Genomic DNA, 16183 nt, shown 5'->3' with positions numbered 1-16183 from the left:
TCAAAGAGAAAGCTGGATTAGGCCAATGGCCCATTTAGTCCAGCATCCTGCTCCCCCAGTGGCCAAACAGTTGCCTGTGGGAAACCAGGGAGCAGGATTGGAGCACAAGACCCCTCTTCCCTCCCGCTGTGAAGGCAAAGCATAGTCATCCTGGCTAGAAGCCATGCAGAGCCCTTGAAAGACAAGACTGGAAAGACACAAACCACTTGCAAGCTCTCTCATGCAAGCTTCCTTGAAATGAATGGGAGCTGTGCAAAGCCTGTTCAGGAATCCTTGTGTGGTTCCCATCAGCTCCAAAGGGGTTTGCAAACACACAAACACAAGTCCCACACATGGGGTGCGCACATTGCCTTTTGCCAGGACTCAGAAGTTTAAAGCAATTTTATTTCTTGCACGTTACTTAACTATGGGAATACTAGTCATTCCATTTCCCAGTAGTGATGTATGGAAGTGACAGCTGGACCATAAAGAAGGCTGATGGCCGAAGAATGGATGCTTTTGAATTCTGGTGCTGGAGGAGACTCTTGAGAGTCCCATGGACCGCAAGAAGATCAAACCTCTCCATTCTGAAGGAAATCAGCCCTGAGTGCTCACGGGAAGGACAGATCCTGAAGCTGAGGCTCCAAGACTTTGGCCACCTCATGAGAAGAGAAGACTCCCTGGAAAAGACCCTGATGTTGGGAAAGGTGGAGGGCACAAGGAGAAGGGGACGACAGAGGAGGAGATGGTGGGACAGTGTTCTGGAAGCTACCAGCATGAGTTTGACCAAACTGCGGGAGGCAGTGGAAGACAGGAGTGCCTGGCGTGCTCTGGTCCAGGGCGTCACGAAGAGTCGGACACGACTAAACGACTAAACAACAACAATCTTCCCATTACTTCCCAAATTAGTATTCTGGTAGAGAGGGAGACCCAAATGCCTGCCAGATAAGTACTAAACTCCCAAGCACCTAAACCTGGTGCTTTATGGAGCCTCAGCTTCAGGATCTGTCCTTCCAGTGAGCACTCAGGGCTGATTTCCTTCAGAATGGAGAGGTTTGATCTTCTTGCAGTCCATGGGACTCTCAAGAGTCTCCTCCAGCACCAAGAATTCAAAAGCATCCATTCTTCGGCCATCAGCCTTCTTTATGATCCAGCTCTCACTTCCATACATCACTACTGGGAAAGATACAAAAATGGGAAGATACAACCATACAAATGCAGGAGAAGCAAAGTGTTTATTAATGCAGAGGGCTTCCTTGATGTAAACCTTCATGTAGTAGCAAAGCTGATGTTAGAGGTAACAGATGATTGTTAATTGTTGCTGTGCCCTTCATAATCACAGAAGAAGAAGAAGATGAAAGAGAGGTGAGACAATAGCAGTAGCAGTAGACAATATATTTTGCTGGTGTTGTAAACAAAACCTGCTCCTTTTCCCTTATTGGGGTACCCAATAGCCCATATAGAGTCCTTAAGTAGGTTCCCTATCAGTAGGAGAAAATAACAGAGGCCAACCAGAGAATACTGTGAAGCAAAGCAGCTAGTAAGCCTGATCTTTATTAAACTGTTGCAACAGGGTCCTCACTCACCACACGCAGGAGGGAGGAAGAACCCAGAACAATGGTGTGCAGACTATAGACTTTTGAAATTGCCCACCCTGTAGCTCAAGACCACTCCCAAAACATCATGCATACATCACAGAAGGAGGCGGTCTACAACAGAAATCCTGTCTGCCAGGATACCTGACAATGGTCACTGATTGCTTTACCTGGGCAGCCCAGCCATTCTTTTGTGATGGTAAATACTTTCATTCCTGAATCCAGGTCACAGGCTCACCTTATTCATCCACAAAGACACCCTAAAGACAGGTAAGCAAAAGACAATGGAGAGGCTCTCCCATTTCCTTCCTCCTTGCAGAGAGAGATTTGAGGTCAATTTGGGAGAGTCAAAATGGTTTCAGGATTGTTCTCCTGTACCATTTCAGACCATAGCTGTTAATCTTTCCCTTTTTGAAAGGGAAATTCCCTTATTCCGAATAGGATTCCTCGCAAGAAAAGGGAAAAGTTGACAGCTATATTTCAGACACATGGTTTACATACTTATGTATGTGTTTGCCTTGTAAATTTATGAACATTTAATTTATATATTTGAGACCTTTAATTCTTATAACGCTGGGCAAGCACCTGCTAAGTGGCGGTTGGCGTATTGGAGGAATAGTAGATCTGGAAACCTCCATGCTCATTTCATCCATTAAGAGGGATTGATACAATGGGAAATACGACTTCCTCCCCGTTGGGCACTGACCACTTGAAAGCACTTTCAAGGAATCTCCAGTTAAATCGATGGGTGCTGCTTCACCAAGAGGAGCATTCAGGACCCCGTGTGTGGCTCCCACCTTGCAAAGGAGTCCCATGCGTGGGCACTGCCCGTTGCCTCTTGCCCCAACACAGACCTTTTAAGCAATTTAAATCCTAAGAGAGGCCTTTGCTATAGAGATCCTAGGCTTTCCAAATTTGGAGGCAGAACCATTTCCTGCTGCTGGTTGGTGCTACTGAAGGAAATGGCCCCAAATGGAACGGAAGTGGTGAGAGACGATTCTGGCTTCTTGGTTTTCAAGCAGGACCCCAGAGGACATCTTTACTTTGTGATTATAGAAACCAAGAGGAATTCCTATAGTGAAGAAAAGGAAAGAGTTCAAAATGTGCCCATCCGACTCCCGGAGTGTGATTTTTTCCACCCAATGCCAAAGATTTCTCTCCTCCAACTCTGCTTTTTGAGCCCTTCCCAGCGGGCTCCCACCCTCTGCCCCCTGTCTCCTGGAGCCACAGGACCCTGATAAGATCCCCTCCTTTTCCCTGCTGCCTCCACAGCCTTCCCTTACCCTCCTTCATGCCCTCCTGAGGCCTTTTCTCTGAGCTAGAGGGTGCTCTTGAATCCTGGCCATGCCTCACACTGGCCTGGTTAGAGGGGGAAGGCATGTACAAACCTCTGGACTTCTGCATGACTGCAAACTAGCTGATCGTATAAAGTTAAGTGTCACAACCATGCCTAGACCTTCTGGTTCTGCCCCCCCAACCAATGGTATGTGCAACCCCCCTTCCCAGAAAGTTAGAGACAAGGGTTTGTGGTTTGCTGGCTGAGAAGAGTCCCCTGTCCTAGGGAAACCACAGTCTCTGTGACTCCACCGGAGTTGACGCTTGTTAAAGCAGACTGGGCACCTTTAAATGAAGACACTCAGCTCAGTGAAGCTCAGGGCCGGGCTGCCCATGAGGCAGATGGAAGCAGCTGCCTCAGGCAGCAGAGTCCCACGGGGCAGGGTTGCATGGAGATGACTTCCAGCAAGATCTCGGTCCAGTATACCTGAAGGAGCGTCTCCACCCCCATCGTTCTGTTGAGAGAATCAGAACTTACAGGGTTAAGAAGTTCTGAGTGACGCTTCACATTCCGAGAGGTGTGTTTAGAACACGGAAGTGGGAGTGGCCAGTATCTCTGAGAGAGAGAGAGAAAGACACACACTGTGTGCGTGTTAGCTCCGTGGAGAAAGGAGCGAGATGTCCGCTCTGTCGCCAGGCAGGAGATTTATTACTGTTGTGTTTAGCTAAGGAATAAAGACTTTAAGATAAAGAGTCTGCTGCATTCAGCCTGAATTATTGCCTTCGCACGAAGAACGTTCCTGCTTCTGTCCCGCTGTGTTTTATGCTCTGCTGTGTCAAAGGTCCCAGGGGGAAGACCAGAGCTGCGCGAGGGAAGTGTGCCGGACCCCCGGACGTCTTTGACTTCCAAAGGTTATGGAGATCAGCAATAAAGATAAGCAACGTTCGTGCGTGTGAGAGGCCAGCAGCCAAAGGCCAGCTAAGGAGTAGCTGGAGCCAGCCAGGAGTTTGCTGGGAGGAGCTGAGATCTGCCGGACCGGGAGGCGCTGCTGCTACCTGTAAGTAGGCCGGGCCCCGGGGGAGAGATGGCAGACAGCCATGAATCGTACTCCGTCCCTTTTGAGAGGCTGGACGGCAAGAACTGGGAAGAGTGGAGTAGGAAGCTAAAGGCCTGGCTACAAGCCAAGGGTCTGTGGGAGGCGGTGCAACAGGCCCCATTGCCCCAGCCAGGAGCCGGAGCAACGGCAGCGGAAGTCGCAGAAGCTCATGCCTCGCGCAGAAAGAACCAGAAGGCCCTGGGAGCTATAGTGCTCAGCCTGGAGGGTTCGCAACTGCCATTGGTTGAGGGGCTTGAGACTGCGCAGGAGGCCTACCAAGCACTGGAGAGAGTGCATCACAGAACAACAGCTGGGGCAAAGATACACACCACCAGGCGCTTGTTTGAGATGAAGCTGCGTCCTGGGGTCAGCATCAGGAAGCATGTAACTGAGATGCTTTCTGTGTTCAACCAGCTGAGATTGCTGCAGGTGAACTTCTCAGAGGAGCTGAAAGTTTATATCTTGCTCAGCTCTCTGGACAAGAGTTATGACAATTTGTGTCTAACTCTGGAGTCAATGGATCCGCAACAGCTGACGCTGGAATATGTGACCGGCCGTCTGGGGGATGAAGAAGAACGGCGTATCAGGGAGGGCAAGGCTGGCTCGGGCGGCTCCTCCAGTTGCAGAGGGGCCAGACCAGCGGAGTGCTCTGTTCAGGCTTTTTCCGTTCGCCGCTGCTTTGTTTGTAACTCCCCGGACCACTTGTGTCGCAGCTGCCCACAGAGAGCAAAGGAGCCAGGGCAGGATGTTTCCAAGGTTGCTTCCCATGGGAACCAGCCGGGTTTCCATGGCAACAGAGGGAGCAGGCGTGGGAAACCGCAAAAGGTACGCGCTCCAGAAGGGGAGGAAAACGTTTATCAGCTGTCTGCCTCTATGGCGGTTTTGGACAACAACAACACCTGCAACGAGAGCGCCAAGGTCGGGGGCAGCAGGAAGTCAGTTGCTAAGGCAACAAAGAAGGACAACTCCAGAGGGGGGAGAGTCCTACGTTGGGTTGTTGACTCGGCTGCGAATGCCCATCTGGTCACAGCGCCACCTGATGGACAAATGTGGAACTGCAAGGCTGTTTCAACTGAGAAAACAGTTAGATTTGCTACAGGTTCACAGGGACGTATAACCCATGTTTCTAACATGTTTGTCTCTTTCTTGCAGGCTGAATTGAAGGTTTATGTTCTCCCTGAGATAAAACATTGCCTGTTATCTGTACCTTGCCTTTTACAGGAGGGATATTCTGTGAGTTTTGAAAAAAATGTTTGCACAATTTCCAGAGGTGGAAAGCAACTGGTACGTGTTGAGAAAAATCAGAACAACCTCTTTGTTCTGGAAACTCCACTGGAGGAGAAGGGAGGGGGGAACACTCATGTTTCATGTGCTTGCGTGTGGCACAAAAGGATGTCACATGGGTCCTGTGAGGACGTCCAGATGTTATCAGAGTGCACCAAAGGTTGCAAGGTAAAAGAATGTGGTAAACCTTTGAATTGCAAGGCTTGCAGAAAAGCCAGGAACAAGGGATTTAATCATCCCAGGATGGAGAGAGTAACCACAAAGCCTTTTGAGCTTGTGCACGCAGACCTGTTTGGGCCTATGCCTCAGCCAAGTCTGGGCAAAGCCAGGCATCTGCTGATTTTGAGCGATGATTTTACTAGGAACTCCTGGGCTTTTTCTCTGAAAACGCAGGAGGAAGCAGCGCAACTGATCAAAGATTGGGTTGCAGAGGTGGAACAGAGGTTCTCCACCAAGGTGCAAGGTTTCCAGTTTGACCGTGGTTTTGAGGTCACTGGGTCTGCTCTAAAGAGTTTCTTTCGCCAGAGGGGGATACGTCACAAGGTGACTTCGCCTCAGAAGAGTGGCGTGGCAGAGCTGAGGAGTAAGGCTCTGGTTCAAGCATCAGAGATTCTACTCGATGACTCTGGTTTGCCTCACAGTTTCTGGGGGGAGGCAGTGAAAACGGCCAATTTCACGATGAACAGGTGCTACAATGCAGTGGTAGGTGACACCCCATATTTCTTGCTCAACGGACAGAAGCCACAGGTGCATTTCTTCCGTTCGTTTGGTTGCAGGGCCATGGTGCCTGTACCAAAGTGGTTGCAGCAAGAGGGTGGTCCAAAGTACCAGGAAATGATCTTCTGTGGGTATGAACCCGCGACAAAGGGGTGGAGATTTGCATACCCAGAAGGTGATCAGACCAAGCTTCTGGTCAGCAAGCATGCTGAGTTCAAAGAGCAGCAGGGAAATAGGTCAAGGCGCAAAGTCAGCCATGACATTGTCTCAGATTGTTTGTCCGAATCTGAGCAGGAGGGAGAGCCAGGTAATGATGATCTGGTCGATGATCAGGATCAGGACCAGGGGGAGGCGTCTCCACAGGTTGTGAAAGGAGTGTCCAAGAGTGAGCCCTCATCTCCTGTTAGAGTGATGGAGAAAGCTCACAGACGGGTCAAGTCAGAGGGGGACTCTGATGAAGAAGACGCTCTTGCTGGCCCCAGTGGGTCAGGAGAAGAACCCCAGTTTGTGCCCAGGCGGTCTTCACGGGCAACAAAGGGAATTCCACCTGAGAGGTTTCAAGTCACAAATGCGTGGGTTGGTCTCGCACAGTGCGAACCAGAGATTTCTGAGGAGACTCACCAGGCAGGTGGGAAGGTGTGGGACACACAGAGGTCTGTAAAGGTGTGCTCACAAGTCCTCTCAGAATGTGATGCGAGAGGGGGTGTTGAGAGAGTCAGAACTTACAGGGTTAAGAAGTTCTGAGTGACGCTTCACATTCCGAGAGGTGTGTTTAGAACACGGAAGTGGGAGTGGCCAGTATCTCTGAGAGAGAGAGAGAAAGACACACACTGTGTGCGTGTTAGCTCCGTGGAGAAAGGAGCGAGATGTCCGCTCTGTCGCCAGGCAGGAGATTTATTACTGTTGTGTTTAGCTAAGGAATAAAGACTTTAAGATAAAGAGTCTGCTGCATTCAGCCTGAATTATTGCCTTCGCACGAAGAACGTTCCTGCTTCTGTCCCGCTGTGTTTTATGCTCTGCTGTGTCAAAGGTCCCAGGGGGAAGACCAGAGCTGCGCGAGGGAAGTGTGCCGGACCCCCGGACGTCTTTGACTTCCAAACGTTCTGCCCGGACACTGAGGTCCAGTGCTGAGGGCCTTCTGGCAGTTCCCTCACTGCGAGAAGTGAGGTTACAGGGAACCAGGCAGAGGGCCTTCACAGTGGTGGCACCCGCCCTGTGGAATGCCCTCCCACCAGATGTCAAAGAAAATAAGCAGCTATCTGACTTTTAGAAGACATCTGAAGGCAGCCCTGTTTAGGGAAGCTTTTAATGTTTGATGCATTACTGTATTTTAATACTTTGTTGGAAGCCACTCAGAATGGCTGGGGAAACTCAGCCAGATGAGCGGGGTACAAATAATAAATTATTATTATTATTATTATTATTATTATTATTATTATTATTATTATTATTGAAATGAGGGAGAGGGGGAGATTTGGGGTGCAGGGGTGGTATTCTCCTGAAGCAATGGCCTCTGTAGGGGCAAGGCAAAGGCACCTTGGATAGCTGAGGCTGGAGACCTCCATAGGAGAAGGGGCCAGGTCCTGTTTCAGCAGCAACCAGGAGTTGCAGTTCTATCAGGCTTGCTAGCTAAACCTTCCCCAGGGACTGCCCGCCCTGCGTCGCCATCTGAGGTGAAATAGGAAAGTCACCACCACCGATGCCCTCCCCCAAAGCCTTGCTAACAGAACTGTAAGGCTGTGGTGGCAGCTTACAGTTTCCCCAGCCACTCTGGGCAGCTTCCAACAAAGATTAAGAATACATTAAAATGTCACACATTAAAAACTTCCCTGATCAGGGCTGCCTTCAGATGTCTTCTAAATGTCAGGTAGTTGTTTATCTCCTTGACAAGGGAGGGCGTTCCACAGGGCAGGCACTACTACCAAGAAGGCCCTCTGCCTGGTTCCCTGTAACTTGGCTTCTTGCAGTGAGGGAACCGCCAGAAATCCCTCGGAGCTGGACCTCAGTGTCTGGGCAGAACAACAGGGGTGGAGATGCTCCTTCAGGTATACTGGGCCGAGGCCATTTAGGACTTTAAAGGTCAACACCAAAACTTTGAATTGTGCTGTTGGCCTGGCTGTGGGTTCCCTCTGCACATGTGCGCAACAACTCATCTCTTGCCGCCTGTTTGCCTTGCCATCTGAGCTTCCTACATAGAGCACCTGCTCTGCTGAACTGCGGCAGGGAGCTGCACTCTGAGACTTTGCGGAAAGTCCCCTGCGACACTTCAGTGCTATTCCTGCCCCTTAAGACCCTCCAGGGCTGCATCGATCAAAGCCTGCATCCTGAACCATGGACTAAATGCCAAAGGCTCACATCATAGGACGTATCTTCCATCTTCATCCCTTCGCCAATGTCTGGAACCAGAGGCAAGGGGAGCTCCTGCTGCAGGTAATCTGGAGAGAACAAACACAACATGCACCAATTTGGGTCAACAGAAGGCATTCTGGTTCATGTCACTAGGCCAGATTGAGGCGGGGCGGGTAGTACTACGTTCCTCTCTCCTTGACATTGGGGCTTCTAGGTAAAAGTTAAGGTACCCCTGACCGTTAGGTCCAGTCGCAGACTCTGGGGTTGCAGCGCTCATCTCACTCTATAGGCCGAGGGAGCCGGCGTTTGTCCACAGACAGCTTCCGGGTCATGTGGCCAGCATGACTAAGCCGCTTCTGGCGAACCAGAGCAGCGCACGGAAACGCCGTTTACCTTCCCACCGGAGCGGTACCTATTTATCTACTTGCACTTTGATGTGCTTTTGAACTGCTAGGTGGGCAGGAGCAGGGACCAAACAACAGGAGCTCACCCCGTCGCGGGAATTCGAACCGCCGACCTTCCGAGCAGCAAGCCCTAGGCTCAGTGGTTTAGACCACAGCACCACCCACATCCCTTAGGGCTTCTACCCCACAACTCTTACCCAACATTGGAAAAGGACTCTCTTGGTTCAGCACTTTCTCCAGCATTTCCACAGCGTCGTATGCACCTCCGTGGAGCTGGGCCCTCTAGAAGAAGAGATGCGATCAGCAATGCAAGGAAACAGCATGGAAAGGGAGGCATCTCATGCCCAGGTCCAACAGCACCATAAACCATGTGGCTTCAACGGAGTCAGCATGAAGAGCCATCTCAAGGCACTTTGCTCCAGAGATGGACAATCGTTTTGACACCTCCCTCCTTCCCATTAATCAGTTGTGGTGCCTTGGGAAGAGCGTCACCTTCCCCTCCTGCAAAGCCATACCTGTTTTTATCCCAGATGCGTTTGCCACCCTGAGCTCTTTGGAAGGAGTGGAGGGATATAAATTTAACAAATAAACACACAATTTAACAAATAAGTAAATGTACTGTCGTTAGGGAGAACATTCCTGTTATGTACTGAGTTGAATAGGATCCAAAATGCAGCAGTCTGATTGGTCCTAGAACAATAGGATTCAGAATGCAGCAGTCTGATTGGTCCTAGAACAATAGGATCCAGAATGCAGCAGTCTGATTGGTCCTAGAACAATAGGATCCAGAATGCAGCAGTCTGATTGGTCCACAGGAGCCACCCAATCCAACTCCAGGTAGAAGTGAATCCGCAACCTGATTGGCCTACAGGAGAATCCCGGAATTAGCCAATCACGTGGGGCCCATTGTGTAAATAATGTATATAAGCAGACATTTCGGGGGAAACTTCCATTCCTCACCACTATGAGCTGAATAAAGAGCATTAAATCCACACTCGACTCCGAGTATATTTCAATTCCTTTGAGCTAGGCCAGGAGCAGCCATGGAACTGGGCCCAGAACGTAACTGGCAGCCACTGCATATCCTGACATCACCCATTAACAAAACCTTAGACTGAACAGAAGCAGGGCCAGTGGCTGGAAAGAGCAGACAAGTCAGTCTCTGAAGTCCTGAGTTCCAATCTCTGCTTGGTCATGAATTGGCTGAGTGTCTTGGGCAAGACTCTTAGAAGCTTTTAAGCACAATCATGGCCTTTGCCGTGATTTTCTGATGAGGTACTGTGAGGAAGGTCAAGCAAAAAAGGCCTAAAGAAAAGAATCTTGCTATACGACAGAATGTATTAGAATAGGTGAAAGAGCTAGATCTGTTGGAAAACAAAACCCCTAGGTGGTTGTCACCAATGGAAGCTAAGGAAGTGAAAAAACTTAATATGGAATCCAAATGGCCAAAATATTGGGAAATTATAGAATATGAGGAGGGAAAAGTGAAATTGCAGAGTTATGAGAAACTGAAGTCTAAAGTAAGAGACTGGCTTCATTATTACCAGATAAATGAAGTTTTCAAACAGGACAGGAAAATTGGCTTCCAGGTGGAGAGATCAAAACTAGAAACAGAACTGTTGGAACCCAATACTAAGAATTTGTCAAGAATGTATAACTTGCTGTTGAAATGGAATACACAGGATGAGACGGTTAAATCAGCTATGATTAAATGGGCACAAGACATTGGTCATGACATCATGTTTGCTGACTGGGAACAGTTATGGACTACCGGTATAAAGTTCACGGCATGTAATGCCTTAAGAGAGAACATTATGAAAATGATTTATAGGTGGTACATGACCCCAGTCAAGCTTGCAAAAATTTATCATACGCCGAATAATAAATGCTGGAAATGTAAGGAAACTGAAGGTACTTTTTACCACCTTTGGTGGACGTGCCCAAGGATCAAGGCCTTCTGGGAAATGATTTATAATGAAATTAAGAAGGTACTTAAGTGTACTTTTCACAAGAAACCAGAGGCCTTCCTCCTGGGCATGGTAGGCCAATTGGTGTCAAGGAAAGATAGGACGTTCTTTATGTATGCTACAACAGCAGCAAGAATTCTTTTAGCAAAGTATTGGAAGACACAAGAACTACCCACGCTGGAAGAGTGGCAGATGAAGGTGATTGACTATATGGGACTGGCCGAGATGACTGGCAGAATCCGTGACCAAGGGAAAGAGACGGTGGAAGAAGATTGGAAGAAATTTAAAGTTTATCTTAAGAACTATTGTAAAATTAATGAGTGCTAAAATGTCATGGGTAACGTAAAACAGAATTGCTGCGATAAATGATTGGGTAAGAGAAAAAAAAGATCAAAGAAATTGAATCATAAGTAATTGAAATTAGGGGTTGCTGAAAAAGTTTAAAACAGGGATGCAGAAAAGGGAGGTATGGGGAAGTCGTTGAAATAAGGTTTAAGAAAAAAAGGTTATGAAATTATACGTGTTTACATGTTTGTTTGTTAATGTGTCATGTTGTGAATTGTTAGTTTTTGTGTGTTAATATATGTTGTAAAACCAATAAAAATTTATTATAAAAAAAAAAGAATAGGTGAAAGAGCTTACGTTATCGCCTTCCATGTCCAGAAATCCACTGCGAGGGAAAAGGAAACCCTTGTTAGAAGTGGCTTAGCACAAGGTTCCCGTCAACTGCGTTGCGCGTGATTCCCCCCCCATCTGAAGCTTCCCATCAAGGGTCAAAAATCCATATCTATTAATTAATTACATTTGTATACCACCCTTCATCCGAAGATCCCAGGGTGGTTCGCAACAGAAAATAAATCTGAGCTTGGACTCTTAGCAACAACTATCTTCCAGTGCCCATCTGACCCCACCAGTCTGCCCTGTGCCCTGCAAAACGTGCCCTATATCCTGGTTGCCCCTGATATAGGAGAGCAGGACATGGGGCAGAGCTGCTCCCACCACTAGGCATGGTGAGGCGAGTGCCTTGGGTGGCCCATCCTGGGAGGCGGTGGGGTCCCTCGGCTCTTCCTCTTGAGGCCCCTGACCAGAGTCTTCTGTTGCAGAAGAGAGTCGTGTGCTGTGCCCCCTTGCTCTCCACTTTTCTAACAACCCTTCAAGACCTTGAATTGTTACTTCATTATTATTCCCATCTATGGATGAAAACCGTCATCTCCAGAACTTTGAAAAGATGTTGGTTTGAACTTTGGTGGGGACTAGCTGTTATGATAAAGATAATGGGGATTATAATGGTTTATGTTATTAAATTTTAAAAAAAGCTGAATGGAAAATAAGGTTTTATTTTAAAAGGAATGTTAAGAGATTAGGATTTGCTGAATTAATAAGGTGAACTAGAGAACAAGAAGGGGAGGTATGAGGAAGTCAAAGAAATATGTGATTGAAAAACTGTTATTGAAACTGAATTGTTTTTAATATTTTTCTTTTTCTCTTTTTTTGTGTTTATATAAAATTGGAAAATCTAATAAATATTCTTTAAAAAAAAAAAAGAAAACCGTCATCTCCAACTCCTCGTAACCTTTGGCTTCTGCCACTCGACTCACGTGAGCAAAGCGCCCCATTTTAATTGGGGCTTCTGTCTTTATCTTAACTGATTTTATTAGAGGTTTCAGAAGAAGTAATCTCATGGCACACTGCTTAGAAACGACGATGTTAAGCAGCATATTGTACTGTTTTGACTAGCTTGCTTTATTGTTTTGATGGAATTGTTGTAGTGTGTACTTCAGTTATGTGTGCTTTCTGGTTGCTTTTATCCTTGTAAATCACATAGAAGCCATCCTGGTAATTAATTGGTATATAAATTAAACAACAACAACAACAACAGTATCTACCGGCATGCAACCTTTTGCTTCTATCATCCTGCACATGCAAGCAAGAAGTTCTATCAAGTACATCAAGAGGCAAAGACGTCGAATAGGGCGTCAGGGTGTTTGTTACCTGTCTAGAGTTAACGAGAGCTTCAGCTTGTTGTCTGTAATAAAAATATCAGCTGATAAACAGTAAGCCTGCCATGAAAGAGAGAGAGAAAACAAGAGAAGGTCCGTTCAGTGGAGGGAGACGGTGCTGATGGACCAAGAATGTTCTCCTCCAGAAGACTCTCCAGACTGGAACTCACATCGGTCAGAGTCCAAACGGCGACCTCCACTTCCTTGGTATTGAACACCTCCATCTTTAATGGATGGATCACATAAAAACTACCATAGGCCCCATGGAATTTAGGTGGCCCACGAGCCGTTACGTTCACCAGGTAGTCGTTCAGCTCCTGCAGAGACACAGTTTAAATGGAAATATAAATCACCATTTATTTTTTAGAAATTTATTTGTTTGGTTTTTCAGATTGAAATTTTACAACCACATAGCCAACATACAACATTAAAAACTAGATTCCAAGGAATCTCTTGGACTTCCCTCCTCCCTTTTGTGGGTCCGACTGTTAATCATTTCCTCCTGCATCTTTTATAATAATCCAGATCTTTTTATCTCTCCACTGTATCCAAAATTCACCATTAAACCACAAGTGGTATTCCAATCCTACTAACGATTTTAGCTGTTTACAATGGTCTTTAAGATAAGTTATAAATTGATGGAGTATGCTGAAGTGGCTAAAATGCCTGGAAGAACCAGAAAACAGGAAGACCAAAAGTTTAATAAGGAATGGGGAAAATTTAAATCACTCTACTGGAAGAGCAGCTCTCTGGCTAGTTGTTTGTAATGTTCTCGCATTTCCTAATGCAGAGATGGCAACTTCCATTTGTTGAATCTGTTTTGTGACAACAGTGAGCAGTTGTCCCCATGCACCCAAGGTCCTCATCGTCCATTACAGACTGGTATTATACCTAAACACTTTTGACCTTTTGCTCGAAAATTTATAAATTACCTCCTTTGGTCTTCCAGGTTGCTGTTTCTCCATCTTACCTGTCTTCGTGTTGCCTGGTTGCTTTGATTTGTAATTTGTGGAAGCTTCAAGAGGGAGTACTGGGACTAAGTTCACAAGATTTCTTATGCCTGTTTTTGTTTCTTATTATGCATTTCTCATTTATACGAGAAAGCTTCATTAAAAATCATTTTACAAAAAGGCAAAGAAATTTCAGAAGGGAAAACCATGTTTAAAAGCTGAGCCGTACTAATGCAATGTACTCACCTCATAAGAAACGTGCCCTGGAAGCGCAGGCAAAACACTTTCCAACAGGCAATAGCCCTGGGAGATGTACATGGAATGAGAAATCAATGGAGAAGGTCAGAGAAGAGAAGTGGACTTTCATTCTTCCCCATTCTGCTGACTGTCCCCCTCAACTAAACTAATTTCCATTTGGCTGAGCCACACTTTGGCCTTATTATCTGGTGAGCTAACTTGCTATTTAAATCCCCTCTGAAAACAAGAACATCCATGTGTTGGATTAGTGTTAGAATTAGAAGAAATTCAAAGCCATTTCAAGCAGTTATGAGTGAGGAGGAGATGCAAAGTGTATTTAAGTCCTTTATGGGCCCACAGTTTGCCCTACAGCAGGGGTGTCTGCAGTCAACAATTTTTGCTCCCCCCCACAAAGTTCAACAACTCTGGTCAATCCAATGGGTAGATCACTGCCAGATCACTGCCTATAAATAGTGGAAGTAGATCGCTGTCTAAGGGACGCGGGTGGTGCTGTGGGTTAAACCACAGAGCCTAGGACTTGCCGATCAGAAACCAATGATATATTGTTGAAACCAATGATTTTCAACCTTTTTGAGCCCACGGCTGCCTTGATCCCTTACAGTAGATGGAGATTCCCCACTTCCGCCAAGCCCCTTTTGGCGCCACTTTTTGCACGCGTGTAAGTGGGAGCACAGGACGCAGGTGGCGCTGTGGGTTAAACCACAGAGCCTAGGACTTGCCGATCAGAAGGTTGACGGTTCAAATCCCCGCGACAGGGTGAGCTCCCGTTGCTCGGTCCCTGCTCCTGCCAACCTAGCAGTTCGAAAGCACGTCAAAGTGCAAGTAGATAAATAGGTACCACTCCAGCGGGACGGTAAACGGCGTTTCCATGTGCTGCTCTGGTTTGCCAGAAGCGACTTAATCATGCTGGCCACATGACCCGGAAGCTGTATGCCGGCTCCCTCGGCCACTAAAGCGAGGTGAGCACCACAACCCCAGAGTCGGCCACGACTGGACCTAATGGTCAGGGGTCCCTTTACCTTTTAGATCGCTGTCTTTTGGAAGTTGGACATGCCTGTCCTTAAAGGGCCAAGGGCAGTGGAAGGAACCAGATGCCGCTACAACAGACAACGCTACTCACCATTCTGTGATCTTTGTCCACAGTGAAGGGCTCAAAAGGGTATAAGAGCTGGTTAAAGTTCTGCTCCAGCTGGTTTTTCGTCATGGCAACGTCCGCAACAGCTCCATCTTGCATTGCGGGAAGAGACTTCAAGAGGTCAGCAATCCTGCCTTCTGCTCTGCCGTCTGCTTCTCCTTCTCCGGCGGAGAGCTGGAAGCAGCAGCCGCAGGAGTTGTGTGTTTCTCATGCGTCTCTTGAACACCAGTTATGTCTTCAAACGGCCCTTTTCCTGTTACTTATAGCGCTGTTGATGCCCCAGCTAGAGCCACCATGCTTACATAAGAACACTAGAAGAGCTTGCTGGATCAGCCCCACCTAGCCCCCTAACCTCTTCTTCTCACATTGGCCAATGAGATGCCTGTTTTAAGCCCCAAATCAAGAGATGAGCCAACCACACTTGTAATCCCCAGAAACTGATATTCAGAGGCGGTTGGTGCACCATGTTTGTTTATGACACTATGCATGACCTTGAATGTTGGCATTATGACAGACCTTCACAAAGCTATGAAGAGGAGGTGTCTATGAGAGATGGTGGCCTCCAGGGCAGGCATACCATAAGGGTATGCTCTCAGGATTTGCACCAAAAAATATCTATAATTCCCCCCATTTCCACAGAAGTGGATGAAATCCACCAGCATAGGATGCAGTCCAGAGTTGATTAAGCCTGCCAAATTGTAGACAGGTTCCTCCAGGGGGCTTAGAACAGGGCTTCTTTAAATTTTGATTTCCTTCAAGAGAAACTTTCCTTTCCTGCCAGAATTGGATGTACAGTGGTACCCCTAGTTATGAACTCAATTCGTTCCCGGAGGTCCGTTCTTAACCTGAAACTGTTCTTAACTAGAGGCGTGCTTTCACTAATGGGACCTCTTGCTGCTGCTGTGCCGCCGGCACACGATTTCCGTTCTCATCCTGGGGCAAAGTTCTCAACTCGAGGTATCTCTTCCAGGTTAGTGGAGTTTGTAACCTGAAGCGTTTGTAACCTGAGGCGTTCCTAACTCGAGGTACCACTGTAATTTGTAGGTCAGGCTACCCCACCAGAGTGGGGTGATGATGATTTTGAGGTTCCACATACCTACGTTGCAAAGATCCATTTGGGTCCCTTCCAACTCTACAATTCTATGAACTTCCTTGAACAACTTGTTCTGATAC

General features: G+C 47.2%; 1 protein-coding gene across 3 annotated transcripts; it reads right to left on the bottom strand.

Annotated features, from left to right (window-relative positions):
• Positions 1 to 1195: 1195 nt before the first annotated feature.
• Positions 1196 to 15454, bottom strand: LOC310764753 (uncharacterized protein). Of its 3 annotated transcripts, none has more exons than XR_014549207.1 (8): positions 13864 to 14245; positions 12838 to 12984; positions 12660 to 12727; positions 11310 to 11337; positions 8898 to 8982; positions 8303 to 8382; positions 2063 to 2646; positions 1196 to 1967 (listed from the first exon to the last, which is right to left on the bottom strand). XR_014549207.1 is itself a non-coding variant. In XM_083619224.1 (8 exons), the coding sequence occupies exons 1-8, from the start codon at positions 15107 to 15109 to the stop codon at positions 2614 to 2616; spliced, it is 612 nt and encodes a 203-aa protein (XP_083475350.1). In that variant the 5' UTR covers positions 15110 to 15454; the 3' UTR covers positions 2402 to 2613. The 3 variants fall into 3 exon arrangements, 2 of the variants coding, with proteins under 2 accessions (XP_083475350.1, XP_083475351.1); XM_083619224.1 differs by lacking the exon at positions 1196 to 1967 and adding an exon at positions 14996 to 15454 and having other exon boundaries at positions 2402 to 2646; positions 13864 to 13920; XM_083619225.1 differs by lacking the exons at positions 1196 to 1967; positions 13864 to 14245 and adding an exon at positions 14996 to 15454 and having other exon boundaries at positions 2402 to 2646.
• Positions 15455 to 16183: the final 729 nt, after the last annotated feature.

The sequence above is a fragment of the Podarcis filfolensis genome, assembly GCF_964270895.1.
Source record: "Podarcis filfolensis genome assembly, chromosome: 6".
In the NCBI taxonomy this organism is placed as follows: domain Eukaryota; kingdom Metazoa; phylum Chordata; class Lepidosauria; order Squamata; family Lacertidae; genus Podarcis; species Podarcis filfolensis.
Note: the sequence above shows the minus strand (reverse complement) of the source record. Positions and strands in the feature narration are given on the sequence as shown.